Source organism: Archocentrus centrarchus, unplaced genomic scaffold (genome assembly GCF_007364275.1).
Source record: "Archocentrus centrarchus isolate MPI-CPG fArcCen1 unplaced genomic scaffold, fArcCen1 scaffold_29_ctg1, whole genome shotgun sequence".
In the NCBI taxonomy this organism is placed as follows: Eukaryota; Metazoa; Chordata; class Actinopteri; order Cichliformes; family Cichlidae; genus Archocentrus; species Archocentrus centrarchus.
The window spans coordinates 394,290-415,854 of record NW_022060258.1 but is presented as its reverse complement, the minus strand read 5'-3'; the positions used below and the strand labels follow the sequence as shown (position 1 = coordinate 415,854).

At 41.5% G+C, this 21,565-nt stretch overlaps 1 protein-coding gene across 1 annotated transcript in view; it reads right to left on the bottom strand.

Moving 5' to 3' along the window:
• The window catches only part of cadpsa (Ca2+-dependent activator protein for secretion a), a 479,373-nt gene extending 460,491 nt beyond the window's left edge, over nucleotides 1–18,882 (bottom strand). Inside the window, exon 1 of the mRNA XM_030723859.1 lies at nucleotides 18,492–18,882. Coding sequence (XP_030579719.1) covers nucleotides 18,492–18,842 — 351 coding nt within the window. The 5' untranslated portion in view covers nucleotides 18,843–18,882. The remainder of the gene's footprint in view (nucleotides 1–18,491) is intronic.
• Between the last annotated feature and the right edge of the window lie 2,683 nt (nucleotides 18,883–21,565).

The following is a 21,565-nucleotide window of genomic DNA, read 5'->3' as shown; positions in this document are numbered from 1 at the left end:
CAGAGACTCTTAGGGTTATTGTTCATGAGTCCAACAGCAGAGGGGAAGAAACTGTTCTTATGGCGGGAGGTTCTGGTCCGTATGGACCGTAGCCTCCTGCCTGAGGGGAGAGGGTCAAAAAGTCTGTGCCCAGGGTGAGAGTGGTCGGCTGTGATCCGACCTGCACGCCCCAGTGTCCTGGAGGTGTACAGGTCCTGGAGAGATGGGAGGTTACAGCCAATCACCTTCTCAGCAGAGTGCACAACGCGCTGTAGTCTCTGTTTGTCCCTAGTGGTGGCTCCAGCGTACCACCCAGTGATGGAGGAGGTAAGGATGGACTCAATGATGGCAGTATAGAACTGCACCATGGTCCTTGCTGGCAAGTTGAATTTCTTCAACTGCCGCAGGAAGTACATCCTCTGCTGGGCCTTTTTGACGACAGAGGTGATGGTGGGCTCCCACTTGAGGTCCTGGGTGATGGTAGTTCCCAGGAAGCGAAAAGAGTCCACTGTGGTGATGGGGGTGTCAGTCAGGATGATGGAGGGTAGAGGGGCTGTGTGCTTCCTAAAGTCCACTATAATCTCCACTGTCTTCTGGGCGTTCAGTACCAGGTTGTTGTGGCTGCACCAGGACACCAGACGTTTGACCTCCATCCTGTAGGCCGACTCGTCCCCGTCTGAGATGAGTCCGATGAGCGTCATGTCATCTGCAAACTTAATAAGCTTGACAGACTGGTGGTCAGAGGTGCAGCAGTTGGTATACAGGGAGAAGAGCAGAGGAGAGAGGACACAGCCCTGAGGAGTGCCAGTGCTGATGGTCTGGGAGTCCGAGACATTCTTCCCCAGCCTCCCCTAATGACAAATGTCTGCTAAAATCACAGTTTCCTCTTTTGTTATCACGAAAAAACCAAAAATTGTAGATATGCAATATTTGTATCTTTTCTACCCCATGTAATACATTTTAGTTCCTTGTGAGTGTATGGCAGCTAAACCATTAATTCTAATGGAAACAAATCACAGTGAAATGGCAATGCGGCATTGTGTTTTGGTCACATAATGAGAAGGGCTGGGTGGAGGTAATGAGAAATGAAATAGCTTTTATGATTGAGCACTCAATCATCATTACTGAAATTGAAATATTATTTTACTGAAAACATCAGCATCAGTGTGGCAACAACAGCTTTGAACACCCTTCATCTGCTTTAATAAGTTCAGACTTTGAAGCCACCCATGTGGAAGCACAGACAGAAAAATTACTCTTAAATTATCATTGTTATTGGCTGTGTGTGTTTCTATGGGATGTGATTAAACAGTATACTTCAAAAAGAGTATGCAATTCTCAACATTCAAGGCAGTTTGAATTCAATATGGATCCCTCAATGTTTTACAGACATGCCATGAGATCACAGACAAAAGTGTTCTGCTCATGTCACTGTCCAGTGATGTTCTGCCATGGAAACCAGTGATATGTAACCATGGTAACCAAAGAAATGTTAGAGAGGCTTGTTGCTGATGGAAGTATTTCTTCTTCTTTTTTAATGACGTGAAAGGGTGTATTGAAAAACAAACCATGATTTTTTTTTTTTCCCCCTTAAAGGTACAGTCAGTTTGTGGAAGCTGCCATGTTGTCACACCATATTGAATACAGTGGCTGAGATGGACAATGTAGTTCCGCCTAATTTGAGTTTTACGTATGTGGCTAGAGACCAGTGATATATGTAGTACACCAAAGGTAGAGCAGGAGAACACTCATAGACATTCACGTGATGTGGAGGCAAATTTTAATTCATATTTGCATCTTCAGACTTAAAATATAAAAGATTGTGCCTATATGTTAAGGGGTCCTCTTCACCAAAGAAGTAAAAACGCAAAGGAAAGGGACAGCTCGACTAGCATCTGGATAAAACATCATCCTCTTCCTCCTGTCCTCAAGCCTCATCTCCTGAACTATAGTCAAGACTCTAATGCATGAAATAATGCATAAACATGCTTATTTATTCCTGATTTTTTCAGATTACTTATTGTCAGCAGATTACATGTGATCACATCTCTGGACAGCTGTCAGTGAGCTGGCTAAACTACAACAGCTGGTTAAAAACTAACATCATGCCAGCCAATGTTAGGACTGAGTATCCTATACTTTCTCTCTGATAAGCAGTTTGATTATATTCTCACATTCTATGAGAGTTTATTTGCTAAGTGAGTAATAAAGTTTCACTAATACCACGAACAGCAACAAATACAGACAAAAATAGCAGCCCTTACTGAGAGGAAAGTTCATAATATCCTCAACAGCCCACCTCTGTATCTCTGTCAGCCTCCTCTAGAGTAAATGATATGGGCAGCTGAAACAAATAGTGGACTGACAGACAACAGTGGCTTGCAAAAGTATTCATACCCCTCGAACTTTTCCATATTTTGTCACATTACAATTACAAACAAATATATTTCATTGGAATTTAATGTGAAAGACCAACACAAAGTGGTATAAAATTGTGAAGTGGAAAGAAAATTATACATGATTCAAAACATTTTTTTTAAATAAAAAACTGAAAAGTGCAGTGTGCAAAAGTATTCAGCCCCCTTTTCTCTGAGTGCAACCAGTTGCATTCAGAAGTTGCCTGATGACTGCCAATGACTAAAAAGAGTCCACCTGTGTGTAATCTAATCTCGGTACAAATACAGCTGCTCCGTGACGGCCTCAGAGGTTGGTTGAGGGAATATTGGGGAGTAAACAGCATCATGAAGTCCAAAGAACACACCAGACAGGTCAGGAATAAGGTTGTGGAGAAGTTTAAAGCAGGCTTAGACTATAAAAAGATTTCCCAAGCTTTGAACGTCTCACGGAGCACTGTTCAATCCATTTTCCAGAAATGGAAAGAGTACGGCACAACTGTAAACCTACCAAGACAAGGCCGTCCACCTAAACTTACAGACCGAACAAGGAGAGCACTGATCAGAGATGCAGCCAAGAGGCCCATGGTGACTCTGGACGAAATGCAGAGATCCACAGTTCAGGTAGGGGAATCTGTCCACAGGACAACTTTCAGTCGTGCACTGCACAAATGTGGCAAGAAGAAAGCCATTGTTAAAAGAAAATCATAAAAAGTCCCATTTGCAGTTTGCCAGAAGCCATGTTGGGGACACAACAAACATGTGGAACAAGGTGCTTTGGTCAGATGAGACCAAAATTGAACTTTTTGGTCAAAATGCAAAATGCTATGTGTGGCGGAGAATTAACACTGCACATCACTCTGAACACACCATCCCCACTGTCAAATATGGTGGTGGCAGCATCATGCTCTGGGGCTGCTTCTCTTCAGCAGGGACAGGGAAGTTGGTCAGAGTTGATGGGAAGTTGGTCAGAGTTGATGGGAAGTTGGTCAGAGTTGATGGGAAGATGGATGGAGCCAAATACAGGGCAATCTTGGAAAAAAACCTGTTGGAGTCTGCAAAAGACTTGAGACTGGGGCGGAGGTTCACCTTCCAGCAGGACGACCCTAAACATAAAGCCAGGGCTACAATGGAATGGTTTAAAACCAAACATATTCATCTATTAGAATGGCCCAGTCAAAGTCCAGACCTAAACTCAATTGAGAATTTGTGGCAAGACCTGAAAACTTCTGTTCACAAACGCTCTCCATCTAATCTGGCTGAGCTTGAGCTGTTTTGCAAAGAAGAATGGGCAAAAATTTCAGTCACTAGATGTGCAAAGCTGATGGAGACATACCCTAAAAGACTTGCAGCTGTAATTGCAGCAAATGGTGGTTCCACAAACTCAGGGGGGCTGAATGCTTTTGCACACTGCACCTTTTTACCACTTTGTGTTGGTCTTTCACATTAAATTCCAGTGAAATATATTTGTTTGTGGTTGTAATGTGACAATATGGAAAAGTTCAAGGGGTATGAATATTTTTGCAAGCCACTGTTTATGAATGGCAGCCAGAGTAGTTTGTCTTACAGTGGCCACTGTAGTTAGACGTATGCATTTCAATTGGGAGGGGTAGGAAAACAGAATTCAATTGATTGCAATCTACTGACATCTAGTAGTGAGATTTTACACACTATAACGTTAAACCTTACAATGTAATCATATTCCTTATGCTAACCAAATGATGCTTATGCATAAGTTCAATAAACAATATTTGTATTCACTCTTCTGTCTGCTTTCCTGGGTATTTGGCTGCTAGTTTATTGTTCACATCACTTTTGCTTTCCTATGTTGTCAAATTCTAACATCAACCTGTATCCACGTGTTTTCTCTCATCATCCATGATGAGATTTTCTTTTCCTGTTTTAAAGGAGCTCAAGTCTTAAAGTATTGGTAAGTCATCATAGTGCTGGTGGTGGTATCAAAGGTTCCATATTTTATAACATTTCTGCTCCTATTATGAAGTGTCTCATTCTCTGAGCTTCATCAGCCTCCAATCTTTCTGTCAGCGCTCCATTCACTGTCCTGGTCTCCAGCGGCCCTAGAACCTTCTCGCATGCTCACTTCTCTCTCTTTCTCCTGGTCCACGACAGGATTCCTGTCTGATCACAGGGTCACACTCATCCCTCTCTGGGCCTATGCTAGCCTTTCAGCCTGAACAGGCTGTCGCTCTCCTGGCCTACAACGGCCTTCCAGCCTCAATACATGATTTCCCTCTCTTGCCTTTCTCCTGCCATTGGACAACTTCTCTTACTCTTTTGTGTGTGTGTGTATATACATGCTTTAATATCCAAGTCGCCATATAGCTTGTGGTGGCATCAAGTCTTTCCTTCTCATTCATTCCTGCTTGTGCCTTTATTCTTCTTTCTCTCTTTTCTCCTTCTTGTCCTGCATTAAATCTTAGCCTTATCACAGGCTCTGCTCTCTCTTAGCCTTCATTTGTACTAAGTTTTCTTCTGAATTTTGTCTACTCTACTTTATTGCAGGCTCTCTGCTCTCTCCTGGCCAACCTCAGCCTATCTCAAGCTCTGCACTCTCTCCTGGCCAAATCAGCCTTGAGCACTTATGCACGCTCTCTCTCCTATACATTTTCAGCACTCAGCTTTATCACAGGCTCTGCTCTTTCTCCTACCTTCATTGGCTGTGAACCTTTATGCAGGCTCTCTCTGCTGTCCTTTGTCCACTCCCAGCCTTGTCACAGGCTCTCTTTGCTTTGTCCATCTCCAGTTAGCGGACAGCCTTATCGCAGTGCCCTCTGCTCCTACATGGCTTTCAACAGCCTTAATACAGGCTCTCTTTGACTTATTGCAGGCTCATTCTTGGTTCTGTTTGCTCTTTCTTCTCACTATCAGGATCCTTTCCCAGCTTCCATCATAAATCTCACTTAGTGTGCTGTTTTTATTGTCTTTTTTCAATGCTTGGTTATGCTTAACTTCTGCTCATGTGATTTCTTTTTTTTTTTTTTTTTTTAAGAGTTAAGAATTAGAGCTTTAGAGTTTAATTTCCCTGCCATGGTGGGATTGCGCTTACTCTCTTTTGTGCTCTTAGTCTTATAGACACTCACGGCCTCTAGCCTCATTCCAGGCTCTCTCCCCCATCTTCAGGCATCCATCAGCCATTCAGCCTCATCACAGGCTCCTTGCTTCCTTGCTAGTGGCTTCCAATCCAGTCTTTAAGTGATGACATAGAATTCCATTTCTGGGTCCAAACTCTCCTGTGTTCAATACTCAGCAATGCTGTGTCCCTCGTTGTTTTGACCGATCCGAATGTAATAGTGAACAGTGACTGGGCTGCCATTGCTGTCCATTTATGGGCATCTGGACCCAGAAGTGACGTCAGACTTAAAGACCGGATGGCCCTGGAGCCTCAATGCATACTCTCTAGTCACCTTCATGTCTTGCACCATTTCTTTGCCTGTTCAAATTCTCTGCTCTCTCTCTTTTATCTCTTTTTATGTGTGTTTATGAAGGCCTCAATGACCCAACCCTGAGTTGCTTTCAGTGTAATTCATCAGAGTGTGAATGTGTGTGAATGTTAGATAGAAAGCACTTAGATGCAGAAAAAAAGTGCTTGTGTGTGAATGGGTGAATGTAAACATGTTATATAAAGCATTTTGAGTGCTGAAGTAAGAAAGTGCTATATAATAACCAGTCCATTTACCATATAATGAAGGCACTTACTCTTCTCCTGACCTCTGCTGTTTTCTCAGGCTCTGTGTTCTCTTAGCCTCAACAGCCCTGAGCCTTCTTTTACCTTCTCTCCTTTCTCTTGTCCTTGATCCTCTGTGGGCGCTTGAGGTTTAATATAGGTTTCCTTTCTTCTCTCTCTGTCATGGTCTGCCACCAGCTAGTCTCACTGTCACTCTGGGCCAGGAGGTTTGAGGGATCTCTACCCTTCTGGGCAGAGCCTGGATTTTTCCACTCGTCAGCTGAGCACCTGTACCCCATCAAGCCTCATCTGCAGTATTTCAGCACCAGCTCAACCATCCAGTCTCTGCTATATTATTTACCTCCTTGGAGTGGTAGCCAAGCTGACTTTGCATTCCATTCTGTACGACCTGTACTAGTGTGCTCTTAGATTCTTTTCTTCAGCTTGCTTCACAAAGTGGACTACCTTCTCACTTTCCCTCATCACCCACTTTCTTTCGTCCAACTCAAGGCTCAACAACTAGCAAATCAGGACCTCAGAACTCCCTCCAGATCTCCCGTCAAAGAACCCAAGTAAGACCTCCTTCTCATCCCATTCACCTTCCCCTTCCCCTAAAAGCAGACTGTTATCATCATTGAGAACAATCCAGAGACTAACCACCCTCTCCTCCTTTCTAGATTATCCCACCCAGACCTTCAAAGCTCAATTAACCCTGTACCCCTGACTAAACTCCTGAGTTCCGTGTAAGAAAATAAAGATTATAATAAATTACAATAAATTTCCCTCTGTGGTTTTTTGATTGGATCCTGCATGTGAGCTCATTGCCTCAGGTTCAGCCAGGTCATGGCACTCTCCTGTCCTTTGCCAGCTTCAGCCTATTACAGGCTCTGCACTCTCTCCTGGCCAAGTCAGTCTTGAGCCTTTAGACAGGCTCCCTGCTATCCCCTGTCAACACTCAGCATTGTTGCAGGCTTTGCGCTCTCTCCTATTGGCTCAAGGCCAATAAAGGTATTGGCTTCTCTCCCATCATTTGTCAACATGCAACCTTAATGCAGGCTCTGCGCTCTCTCCTACCTTAGTTGGCCTTGAGCCCTATGAGCCCTCTTGTCAACACAGTCTTATTCCAGGCTCCATTATATCTCCTACCTTTGCCAGCCTTGACTCTTTTTGCAGGCTCTCTACTTTCACTTTGCTTTCAATGGTCATGGAGCGTCAATGCAGACTTTGCTTATTCTAGTTTGTACATCATTCCTACATCAACTCTCTGCCTGAACGTAGACTTTCTGCTCTCTCTCATGACCTCCGACAGGCCAGGAGGGATAGCCCTTGTCAACTCTTGGACTTTTCCAGTCTCTTCTTTTGCAGGCTTTTTTCTTTTCTTTCCTCTCTCCTAACACTGTTAGCCTTAATACAGGCAATCTCGCCCATCCTGTGTCAACTCTCAACCTTATCACAGGCCCTCTGCTCTCTCTCCGGGCTTGCATCAGCCTTGAGCCTTCATCACAGGCTCTCCTTCTCTCTTAACTTTAGTCAACCCTGATGCCTTATCTCAGATTCTCTGCACCTACTGGCCTTTGAAGGCCCTTGAGTCTTAATACAGGCCCAATCTTTACTCTGCTTTGCTCTCTTTGCTATCTGGACCCTTCACTCAGTTTTTCTCATTCACCACAATGCATTTCTATTCATGTTATAACTTATCGTGTGCCTTGGAAATGCCACCGCTAACATTCATGTGTTTTATATGTATACAGCCAAACTTCCTACCATGGTAAGATTGCTTTGCTTTCTCTTTTCTTTGGGGGTCCTGCCCTAATTCCTATAATCACTGGGATTCCATTATGCTTTGAAGGGTCATCAGAGTCTAATCACCAAACAGCTTAATTCTTGAATTCTGTGTATCAATAAATCATGTTCAACTCTTCCTAATGATTTCTCCTTATTGAAATGAAGCTTATGTGTAATTTTAATAAGGAAAATCTGTATTCACTCTGTCTACTCTCCTGGGTATTTTTCTGATCAGATCACTTCTACCTTCCCATGATGTCAAAATCAAAGCTGACATCATTGCTCTAGTCCAGAGGCATCTAAACGTTTTTTCAAGGAGGACCAGATTTGATAATGTAAAAGTGCCCAAGGGCCACCAGTCCACATGACATTTTAAAAGATAAAAGATGCATATAAATATTATTTAATATTTTCATTCATGCAGCAAAAAAAAAAAAAAAAAAAAAACATGAATCAAATGTAAGCATTCAGTGGAACACATGTAATTAGTTTCAAACTGAAATTTATAAGATACCACCAGGGCAGGAGTAGACCTGTATAAAATGTCACATAGGTGGGAGTCACTTAGTCTGGTTCTCAAGTGGTTTAAGTTCAGAACAGAGAGAGTCTGCACACACAAACATGTGGAGTCAAACAAGCTGAACATTTTCTTTGCATATGTTCAGATCTTGACCTTATCCAGCTGTCAGTGTTGTGCCAAAAAATGATAATTTGCCAAAACATGATTTCTGATGTTTTTGTGTTTTTGATGTATAATGTTTTTGGTTATATTGGTAAATAGACTGTAGTCAACAGGATTTATGAAGGGCTTAAGTACAAAATAAAGAAATAACCTGTTTCTTTATATAGTATCTTTATGACTCTGTTATTGTATCTACATTATAATCAATCCAGTCTTTTTTGGCCCCTTCAACTATCTTTATAGAACTGTGATGTTTGTTGCAACTTCTGCTCTCGGCCAGATCTCTCTGAAAAAGAGAGATTTTTTACCCTGATAAATAAAGAATATATAAAAGTCACTTTGCCAAAAAGTGACTGCAGCTTCTACCTGTGACAGGTATGTTCTTTCTCGTTCAAAATGAATTTGTATCATTCATGAGAGTTACAGTGGAGGAAATAAGCATTTGATCCACTGCTGATTTTGCAGGTTTTCCAACCTACAAAGAATGGAGAGGGAGGTCTGTAATTTTTAATCGTAGGTACACTTAAACTGTGAGAGGAAGAATTAAAAAAAAAATCAAGAAAATCATTGTATGATTTTTAAATAATGAATTTGCATTTTATTGCATGAAATAAGTTTTTGATACAATAGAAAAACAGAACTTAACGTGGTACAGAAACCTTTGCATGCTATCACAGAGGTCAGGCATTTCCTCCAGTTCTTGACCAAGATTGTCATAGTCCTGGGCCGTGTGCCCAACGTTTTGTGTTTTTGCTTTATTTTCACTGAGTTACGTTCCAAGTATGTTTTTCTTCTCAGTTCCTGTCTTGTTCTTTGTTACATTTTGATTTCCTAGTTCCTTTTGTCCCTGTCTCCCCTGTGTCTGTGTTCTTGCGTCCGTTTTGTCTTTTTGTCATGTCCCTGACCTCCCGTGTTTTCGTATTGAGTGTTATTCCCAGTGTTGTGTCTAGTGTGCGTCTCTGCCCCGTGTCTGTGTTTCTCTGTCTATTTCCCCATGCCTTGGTCCCTGTTTAGTTTCCTCTGTATGCCAGTCCCCTGTGTTAAGTCCGTATGTACCTTGTTATGTGTTTGCTGTTTTATTTTGACAGTCTCATGTTCCCTATACTTTGTTTAGTTTTGCTTCCCCTGTGTTCTTAGTTTCACTTGGTCCACCTGTCATGCCCTACTGTTTCCTCTTGCCCTAATTACCTGATGTGTATTTAAGCCCTCAGTTTTCTTGTGTTCATTGTTGCGTTGTCATCACTATTTAACCTACAGTGTTTCACCTTGTCACTTACTTTCTCTTATACCTGGCACCCGTCCTATCCCAGTCAGTGCTTGTATTTTTCTTTGTCACAAGTTTAATAAATTATGCTCTAATGCCTGTCAAGTCAAGTCAAGTTTATTTATATAGCACATTTAACACAGCAACAGTTGACCAAAGTGCTGTACATAAATTTAGAATTTAGAATCAATTTAGGACCAAATCATTGTACATAAATTTAGAAACAAGAATCAATTAAGAACTGAATTATTGTTGTTACATTTCAAACATATAACAAGCGTTTCAGAACACACATCCAAAGACAGAGACAAGCAAGAGTAAGGGTTCCGTGGCCCTGCTGCCATCGAAGGTGCTAGCGTTTAGACCACCCATCCAAAGACAAAGACAGACAATCGACAAACATAGGAGATCAGTGTTCTGTGGCTTTGCTGCCGTCACAGGCTCAAGGCCACGGAACACTTCCACGGAACAGTCCTGCATATTGAGTCCAATCCCACCTGTTAGGCAGCACCTTATGACAAAGATTGCACACACTGCAGCAGGGATTTGGCCCACTCCTCCATACAGATCTTCTCCAGATCTTTCAGGTTTGGGGGCTGTTGCTGGGTAACATTGAGTTTCAGCTCCCTCCAAAGATTTTCTATTGGGTTCAGGTCTGGAGACTGGCTAGGCCACTCCAGGACCCTGAAATGCTTCTTAGGGAGCCACATCTTAGTTGCCCTGACTGTGTGTTTTGGGTCATTGCCATGCTGGAAGTCCCAGCCACAACCCATCTTAAATGCTCTTACTGAGGGAAGTATATTGTTGGTCAAAATCTTGCAATACATGAGCCCATCCATCCTCCCTTCAATACTGCGCAGTCGTCCTGTCCCTTTTGCAGAAAAGCACTCCGAAAGTATGATGTTTCCACCCCCATGCTTCATGGTGTGTTCTTGGTGTTGTACTCATCCATCTTCTCCCTCCAAACACGGCGAGTGGAGTTGATACCAAAAAGCTCTATTTTGGTCTCATTTGACTACATGACCTTCTGCATCCTCTGGATCATGCAGATGGTCATTGGCAAACTTGAAACGGGCCTGTACATTTGCTGGCGTGAGCCGGGAGACCTTGCATGCCCTGCAGGATTTTAACCCCTTAACTGGCAGCAAATAAAATCACCTGAAACAACTACATAACACCCTCTGGTTATTATTGGCTCTGAACAACCCATTTCATAGCCTATTAATCGGCTGCGTCTGGTCCGCGGGCCGAATGAAGTGCATTTATATGGCAGGCTAGACCCGCCCATTTTGACTGACACCTCATTCGGCCAATAATGTTAAGAAATGGGTTTCCCAGAGCCAATAATACTCAGAGGGCGTCACGTAGCTTTGTCAGGTGATTTGGTGCAGCCAGTTACATGATTGGCCGAATGACGTGTCAATAAAAATGGGAGGGTCTAGCCTGCCATATAAAAGAGACTACAAACGGCCCGTCACCGGGCCCTTGCCAGTTAAGGGGTTAATCTATGACGGCATAGTGTGTTACTAACAGTCATCTTTGAGACTGTGGTCCCAGCTCTCTTCAGATTGTTGACCAGGTGCCCCCGTGTAGTGCTGGACTGATTCCTGACCTTTCTCAGAATCATCCTTACCCCACGAGGTGAGACCTTGCATGGAGCCCCAGACCAAGAAAGATTGATAGTCATCTTGTGTTTCTTCCACTTTCTAATAATTGCACCAACAGTTGTTGCCTGCTCACCCAGGTCCTTGCCTATTGTCCTTTAGCCCATCCCAGCCTTGTGCAGGTCTACAATTTTGTACCTAATGTCCTTAAACAGCTCTTTGTTCTTGGGCATTGTGGAGAGGTTGAAGTGTGATTGAGTGTGTGGACAGGTGTCTTTCATACAGGTAACAAGGTCAAACAGGTATAATTAATACAGAATAGGAGGGCTTCCTAAAGAAAAACTAACAGGTCTGTGAGAGCCAGAATTCTTGCTGGTTGGTAGGTGATCAAATAATTATTTCATGCAATAAAATGCAAATTGATTATTTAAAAATCATTCAATGTGATTTTCTGGATTTTTGTTTTTTTTTTTTTTAGATTCTTTCTCTCACAGTTGAAGTATACCTACGATGCAAATTACAAACCTCTCCATTCTTTGTAGGAAAACTTGAAAAATTGGCAGTAAATCAAATATTTATTTTCCCCGCTTTATGTTTCACAGATTATAGACCAAAAAGTCATTTATAACAGTTTAAAACTAGCAACTCATTTTTGGCAAAAACTGAAAATCACATTTTGGCACAACACTGATAAAAAGGCATGAGGGAGAAAGATACTGGAGTCGGCTGTGACATTCACTGACATACTGAAGCTCAGTAAGCTCCAGCTGTAGGTGAGGTGGAGTGTCATCAGAGTCAAATACCAACATATCCTTTTCAATAACAGCAAAATACCAGTCATTGAACTCACCAGTGAGAGATATGATGACTGCTGCATACTGCCTCATTTGCACACCTGTAATGCCAATCATGACCCCCCACAGAGAAGAGAAGTGTTTGTGACAAGTGTCTCTGGAAAAGTTGCAGCTTTATTTCAGAGCCCTTGCAGATAGTTGGCTCACTACTGCATCTTTACTTTGAAGGATAATGAAAAAAAGGCAATGTTCATTGACCCGTCTCCTATTTGTCTGTTAACATGTGATGATCAGTTCTGCATGCCACAGTGTTCTGAGCCAGGCAAACGTTAGCAAACTCTGCCTTCTTCCTGGGAAAAATGCATGCTGCTATTTTTGTACCACAGTCTTTAATAAACTCGCCTTCTCTAAAAAAAAGTTTGCTGTGTTTATCAATTAACATAGCCACTTCATAGCTTGCTTTGACAATATTTCATTTGACACCTATGATCCCTACTAGTGATGGGTTGGTCTCGAACGATTGGGCTCTAAGAGCTCTTTGAAGTGAACAATGGGAGCCGGCTCCTGATAGCAAGCCATTTCTTTATTCTTTTCATTTGCTTTTTTTTTTTTTTTGCGGAAGCTGCACGTGATTGGTTAAGATGTGTGGCAGAATCTGTGTGTCTACACGGAGCAACAGGGCGGGGGCAGAGACACACCACACAGTGAGTCCACACAGATCAAACAGAAGGAGCATCTCCTGCAAAGTTTGCTCAGAGACCAGAAAGAGCAAGAGGAAGTCGCACTTTACATAGAGGCTACATGTAGGAATGGTGAGGAAAAGTAATTCATTTTTACACATTTTTTTAACTACAATCTGAGGTGCCATTTGGGAGCCGAAAGAGCCGGCTCTTCTTTGGGAGCCAAGCAAAAAGAGCCGGCTCTCTGAGAAAAGCTGAACTTCCCATCACTAATCGCTATCCTGTGGGCTGTGATTGGTGAATCATTCAATCTTCTTCTTTTTGAGGTTATAAAGCAGTTGGCAGACATCTGTTACATGACACTGCCTCCATGAGCTCAAAAGAGAAACTGTATGCTTAGTTGTATTGTGTCAGCAGGCTAAACATAACACATTATTAGACAAAATGCGCGGGCCATATAAAACCCAAGCTTGTATTTGGCCCGCAGGCCAGACTTTGGACACTCTTGGATAAGAGCATGCCATAGGTTTTAAAAGTACTCTGCTGCAGTGGTTTGATTCATGTTAATGGGGAGTCTTCTTCACACACTGAGGTTAATTATGGATCTCAACAGGGTTCTGTGCTGGGATCAATTCTATATTCACTGTATATGCTTCCTTTAGGCAATATTATTAGAAAGTATTGCATACATTTTCATCATTATGCAGATGGCACACATCAATTAGTTAAACTGCAGGAATGTCTTAAAGACATACAGGCCTGGATGACCTCTAATTTCCTGCTTGTAAATTCAGATAAAACTGAAGTTCTTGTACTCGGCCCCACAAATCTTAGAAACATGGTGTCGAACCAGATATTTATTCTGGATGGCATTACTTTGGCCTCCAGTAAAACTGTGATAAATCTTGGGAGTCATTTCTGACCAGGATATGTCCTTCAATGCACATATTAAACGGGGCATATTTCTCCCATATTGGCTTCTCTTCATTGGCTCCCTGTTAAATCTAGAATAGAATTTAAAATCCTTCTCCTCACCTACAAGGTCTTGAATAATCAGGCCCATCTTATCTTAAAGGCCTTATAGTACCGTATCACCCCAATACAGCACTTCGCTCTCAGACTGCAAGCTTACTCGTGGTTCCTAGGATGGGAGGTAGAGCCTTCAGCTTTCAGGCCCCTCTACTCTGGAACCAGCTCCCGGTTTGGATTCAAGAGAGAGAGAGAGAGACCGTCTAAGATCAAGATTAAAACTTTCCTTTTTGATCAAGCTTATAGTTAGGGCTGGATCAACTGAACCGTGAAACCTCCCTTGCAATAGGGCTTGGCTGCTGGGGGGGTTCCCATGATGCAATAAGTATTTCTTTTTATTCTCCTCTTTTCGCTCTGTTTATACACCACTGTGCATTTAATCATTAGTTATTTTTTAATCTCTGGCTTTCTTCCACAGCATGTCTTTTGTTCTGTCTCCCTTCCCTCACCCCCAATCCCCAACCACTTGCGGCAGATGACTGTCCCTCCGTGAGCCTGGCTCTGCTGGAGGTTTCTTCCTGTTAAAAGGACATTTTTCCTTCCCACTGTCGCCAAGTGCTTGCCCATCGGGGGTTGTTTAGACTGTTCGGTTTTCCCTATCACCACTATATATTGTAGTCTTTACCTTACCCAAAGTGTCTTGAGGTGACTGTTCTGATTTGACACTATATAAACTGAATTGAATTGAATGAAATAGTATTTCTGCACCAACAAGGTGATTTCCAAAGAGCTATTTCCCAGAAATGTTGCATATTTCTGCATGGTTGGCACGATTGAAGAAACCGGGCAAGTAAAAGACAAAAGAAGTGGCAGGTCAAAAAAATTATCTACAGCAGATAAACAGTACCGGAAACTGATGTCCTTAAACAGGAAAAAATCCAGCCAAGGCCCTGACAGATGCTTCTGGTCCTTAAGTTGATTCATCTACTGTTTGACAAAGCCTCAGCAGAAATGGTCTCAGTGGAAAGGTGGCTGTCAAGAAGTCATTCTTAACAAAGGGAAACGGGGAGTACATTTTGTGGTATGCCAAATTACACAAAAAACTAGACTAAAAATGTTATGATGAATTCAAATTTAAAATTTTTGGTTCAAATCATCAGTACATACAGAGGAGATCAGGGAGGAGGTATAACAGCCACTGTCTAGAGCCATCTGTAAAATGCAGTGCACTGTAATGGACAGTGGTGTCAAAATCAATTTAATGAATGCAGAAAAGGACCATCCGGTTTTGATCCACCATGCATTACCATCTGGAAAACGTCAACAGCAACAGCTTCCTTTTTTCATCATGAAAATGATTTCAAACACAGTGCCAATGCAATAAAAAACATACCTGGATAAAAAAAAACACACAATGGATCACTATCATGAGCCCACACCTCAGCATTGTTGAGGCACTGTGGGATCATCTTGATACACAACAGAACGTAGGACAGCCAATATGCAAAGAAGAGTTTAAAAATGTTCTTCAAGAATCTCAGTTGATTAATCTACTTAAAAAACTCACCTAAAAGATTTCAAGTTGTGTTGGAGAATAAAGGTGTTTCACTGTACCTATTTTTCTATCTTCCTAACAAAAGGGAAAAAATGAGGGGTTACGCAAGACATTTTGACAATACTGTATATCATATATTGTTGTTCATCTGAGGTTCTATTTAAATAATTTTAGAACATTGATGTGTGAGGAAACCGGTGTACCCGGACGAAACCCACGCAAGCACAGGGAGAACATGCAAACCCCACACAGAGAGAGGGAGAGGCCTGGGCCAGGGTGGAATCAAACCCAGGCCTTCCAGATGGTATTCTAACTGTGAGGCAGCCATGCTAACCACTGCGCCACCGTGCTATTTTGGCCCATATGCATTGACCCATTAATTTTTTTTTTCTGGCAACTAGACCCTGCAGCACATATTGTTCAAGAATGTCCTTATTTTGGCACTTGAAACAGTCACAACAGTTTCTTGCAGTAAAGTTTGTACTTCAGCCATAGTAGCTTGAAGGTTGGCATCTCAACCCCTTTTCCTGGCATTTGAGAGAGAAATCTCTGTTGGTCTACTTGACCATGCTTTGATTATTAGGAAAACCTGTATTTTTTTTTTCAATTCTTTATCAGACAATGAACAATATTGAATGGCAAAACTTTGTATATCTCTTTTTATATTTTTATCTTTTGACAGCTCATTTGTTTTCCTTGTGGCTCAGTAGCCAGCAAAGTCAGTGTAGCACTGGGTAAAATGTGCAGTGGTCTTGAGAGCTATAAAACTCACAATTTATACAAAGGAAATAATTACAATATAAATGGCACAGGTGTGTAAATGTATGCTTAATCACTAATTAAACCTACTTGTCAACTTGTGGATAATGTTATAAGCCCATGCATTAAAGGCTATGCAAACTTTTAAGTAAAACTTTTGATCAAGGCCATTTATGTGATTTCAGTTAATATTATTAAGTAACAATAACTGGAATAACAAATCTTTGTATGGTGTGTAAACTGTGAGGCATCATCTAGTCAGTTCTGCATCATTTAGCTGAATCTGATAAGAAACTACAGTCCTGTCAGAATTTATCCTGCTACATCAATCAGCAGTCACATCATCAGTAAACACTAGTGACCTTGTTCCATTATTTGCCATATATGCTAAGACCACGACATTGCCTCCACCATGTTTGGCATTTGATGCTGTAACCTTCAGATCACAACCCCTTTAGTTGTCTTCTGAGGTCTTCTAGGCCTTTTGCTGCTGCTGAACTGGCCAGCCCTTGTTGATTTGGCACCTCAAAGTTTTTGCTATCTTCCAGATGCAAGTTCATTAGTGGCAGTGGCACTGTGGGTAGGCATTTGCCTTGCAGTCAGAGGATTGCTGGTTCAAGCCCCTGTCCCTGAGCTTCATTGTGTCCTTGGGCAAGACACTTAAACCACATTGCCTAATGGTGGTTTAAGGCTGCATGACCGCAGATGCTCGTCTCTGGATGAGTGATCTGGAACACTCATTTCATTGTGTGCCTTGTGTGCACAATGAAATGAGTTGAATCTAATCTAAAAACATTTAAAATGCATGTTCAACACTTGGACTCAATTTCAGATCTTTTATCGGCTTAATTTGACATGGAATAACAAGGGAATTGGCCTTAACTGGCCATGAAACTGCTTATCAGTCAATTATCCAATTAATTTTAAGACTGAAAATGAGGGCCTATATATAAAACTGCTTGTAATTCATAAACTGTTAAGGCAATACTTTTGTTAAATGCCCTTATTAAATTAAGGCTAACAGTCTGCACTTTAATTATATTTTGATTGTGTGATGTAAATCTTTTGTGGTGGTGTACAGAGGCCCAAATTCAATAATTGTGTCAGGGTTCAAATACTTATATAAATATCTAATATGCCTTAACCGCTACAGTCTATAATATATCCTATTATGATAGCCATAATAACTTTCTAAATGGAGGACATGATTGACCAGCAGACATTGATCTTTGCCATGGGCTTGTTTGCTCATTTTTCAACATACATGATTTTATTTTCACAAGACATTATCACATTGTGTTATGACAAACTGTTTAACTGTGAATTTCTCAACTTTGGAATGATTAATGGCTAACTTATCTTATATTATCTTATCTGGGTCTAGAAATGTGTGATTTCATGCTATTATTTAAAAAGTAACTGCATATCCACTCTCCATCCTGCCTTCCGGTGTTTAGAACACTTTTGTTTCCTATGTATGGGGACAGCATGTTACTCAAACAGCATCATTCTGTCCCTAAAGCCTGTAGTACCATCACAGAACACAAGGGGTATGTCTACCCCATTCTTTTATGTACTACCCATATAGCTTGATCACAAATAAATTGATATTCCTTCATAAATAATAAGAGGCAGATTTTAAAAAATGGCAGGCAGGAGATGTTACGGTGTATATTTTTTTAGTTGGAATAGTTTGTTCATATAAGAATGTTGTTAAAGATGAATACTGATGCTGCTGTGACCAGAGGAAATACGCAAAAGCAACTACAATGGGTGGGAACAACATCAGTGATCTCTCTCTGATCCTCTCTTTTTGTCTCTCATAATCCTTTTTTGCTTACCATGAATATCTTTCTTGAGTTTGGATTTAAGACAGTTCATTAAACAAAAAAACAAACAAACAAAAACAGTTTTACTACTTTGTAATCCAATTTATCTTTGCAATCTTCATTCAAAGACCAGGGTAAAGGAATAAAATAAGATTTGATTTGATTTGAATTGATTTAATTTCAATCAAAAGGAGATATATGGTTAGTTCCATGTTTCTGGTAAAACAGTATGATAACGCTGACTCTTAACTGTACTTCCTCGGTCACAGTCCATAAACTACCTTTAAGACCGGATGTGTTGTGCAATAAATGTAGGCCTAACATGTTAAGTGGATTCACGTAATACTATAATGTTGATTTCTGCTTTTTTAAATATTTTCCCAGCCTCGATAGAATCAACAGTTGGTATCATTTAGCTAGTAGATGTATGCTTCAAGTGAAACATAGATTTAAATCACAGCTTTGAAGTTGGATCTGGGTCAATAATGCTCTTTTCCGTAATAATAATCTTACCTTCTGCTGCCTCCTGGCCATATCAGTCGGTTGTTTCGCATTAAATGGATATGCAATGCAGCGCATCACAAAAACATACAGCTGGAGTCTCTTTTTCCTTTCCTCCTCCTCTCTTTGCATCTTTTCCAGGTCCTCACTCTCCTTGTCGCTGCCAACTGACGGGCTAGGGCTGGAGGGTCGACCACGGCCTCTCCCGCGAACCCGTGGCTGCAGCTCTCCGTTGGCATGGCCGTCGGCGGCTCGGCCCGGTGACAATCGGGATCCTCCGAAGCCCTTCGGGGCGGCCACCTCTTTGTGCTCGCCCTGCAATATCTCGTCCCCTTCGTCCTCGCTGGAAGACGGGTCCAACATGTTGCTGGGGCTTGGATGAAGAATAAACCTGTTGCGAAGGTAAAACTGCAAGAGTAGAAAATACGAAAGCCGCGGTGAATATGCGAATCTGACCGATTGGCGCCTCAGATCGTTGCTTCTCTCAAAAAAAACCAACAAAAAAATAAAACTGCTGCCACAGTTTCAAGCTCATCAAAAAAAAAAATAATAAAGTGGTGTAAGTACAAAGTAGCTGTGTGATTTCGAAGCCTTTCAACTCCGTGAGTCAATGGCAATGATTGGGATGGGGACAAATCTAAAAGGAAAGGGTTCGCAAAACGAAAGAACAGGAGGAAACCCTGATGCGCTGGTGCTCTGCTGCTTGAAGGAGAAAGAGGCAGGGCTCGGAGCTGACCACGGTGCTGAAACATGATAGCAACTGCTCTGAGATCAGTTTAATCAGGCTACAAGCACAACCGACAACAGCCACCTGATTATCAAGCAGAGTGAAAAGCGGACAGATTTAAACAGCACCAGACCGGAATCAAAATGGTTTGGCTTTCACAATAAAATCTTTATTAATTGTTTAAAATAAATATTTAATCCAATGTACAGGGGTGGTGAGCGTTGTTAATATGATCAGTAAGGGATTGATATTGGATTAGGTTAGGGAAGTTCAAACTACGGCCCGTGGGCCAAAATGTGGCCCGAGGTTGGATTTTATATGGCCTGCTCAGCTTGTCCATACATATTATTTTTGACCTGCCGGCACAAGCAATGAATACAACTCAGCATGCAATTCCTCTTTGTAACTCATGTAAAAGCTGTCTGCAAACTGCTTCCCATGCTGTGTAATGCCGTGCGCCTTGGGTGGGTGTAACAGGTGACATACAGTGTTGCCAATTTAAAGACTTTTCAGAACCTCTAGCAACTTTTTTTTCCCCCCAAAAAAGCAAATAGTGAGAAATTTAGCGACTTTTTCCGGTGATTTCGGCAACATTTGGAGACTCTTTGAGATATCTCAGAATCCATACAGCGCTCCCATCTTACTTCTGAACTTCACTTCGGCACTGAGGTGACACCCCACCACCACCCAGACCTCACCACAAACAAGCTGCAACTTTTCCAGAGACACTTGGCACAAATGGAGGTCTGCACCACATGCTTCCTAGCTCTGGTAGATCATGGTTGTAAGTTTGGGTATGCAACGAAGAGGTATACAGCAGTTTCACTGATGAATTCAACCACCATTTTGGGGATTTTGCAGCTATTGAATGACGCTCCACTTCACCTGCAGCTGGAGATAACTGAGCTTCAGGGTGACTGCCAACACTAACATCTTTCTCTCTCACCTTTTTACTGGTGTTGTGCCAAAAAGTGGTTTTTGATATTTGCCAAAATAAATAAATAAATGGTTTGCTGTGTTTAAATAGCTGTAAATGACTTTTTAGCCTATAATCTCTCAAACATATCTTTCATGAATCATATCAATTCATTTTGAGTGAGAAACAACACTCCTGCCACAAGGGAGAAGCTACAATCATGTTGTTGCAAAGGGATTGCCCTGTGTACCTTTGTTCCCTTCACATTAGTGTCACATTAGTTACCTCCTGCTCTGTTATCAGAATTACACAGCAGTATTTTACAGTTTCTGTATGTTATGAATTTCAGCTGGAAATTCAGAGCTTTAAATTTAGAGCTTGTTTTACATTTGGTTCCTTTATGTTTGTTTGCTGCATGGAAATGAAAATATTAATGCTGCAATAGGACTAGGCTGCTGGGGTGTCCGATGATCTTTTTATTCACCTCTTTTTACTCTGTGTATATGCCCCTCTACATTTTATCATTAGTTATTATTAATCTCTGGCTCAGTTCCACAGCATGTATTTTGTCCTGTCTCTCTCCCCTCACCCCAACCAGTCCGGGCAGATGACTGCCCCTCCCTTAGCCTGGTTCTGCTAGAGGTTTCTTGCTCATAGGAGGTCATTTTGATTTTCTTTGTAATTATTGTATGGTCTTAACCTTACAAGAAAACTCAAAAGAAAGACAAGCACAATCTGGGAAGATGAAAACTGGGTGCAGGATCAAAAAACAACTTTGAGTAAAATGTATGGCAACCAGACTCCTGATATCATGATTGTGAATATTCAGAAATTCAGGTTTTAAGTTGTCTGGTGCTTTTACCAATATAAACCAGCCCACTTGAGTAAATTAATAACATTATTGGTGTTGCATGTGATCACATCCCTAATAGTTGCACTGAAATCAATTTCCACAACTATAATTACCCGCAGGTATAGACTGCAAAAATGTAGTGGCTTAAATGGAGGAAGACAATGTGTTCTCTCAAAACACAATACTGGGAGGTGTAAGTGAGACACTTAAATGCTGGACCAGAGTTGATGACATAGAAATATTTTTTAATGATAGAGCCAAAGTCTTTATCCAAAGGTGAATACTGAATTATGTAGTTGATCCTAGAATCAACATATCTAGACCTTGTGTTACGAAGGCATTTGATTTGAGACACTTTTTCAAAATGGCCATGTGCTTGCACAACCTTGTCATACTTACAGTGTCTTTTGTAAAAAAGTTTTTCCAAATCATCTGCTTGTGCTGATGATCAGTATCAGAGCTACAAATGCAGCAGATTGCACTGAACTGAGAAACAGGCAAACTCTTCTTAAGTGTCAAAGGGTGAAATGACTGTCCATGGAGGATAGAGTTTCAATCTGTGCTTTTACGATACAAATTAGAACCCAATC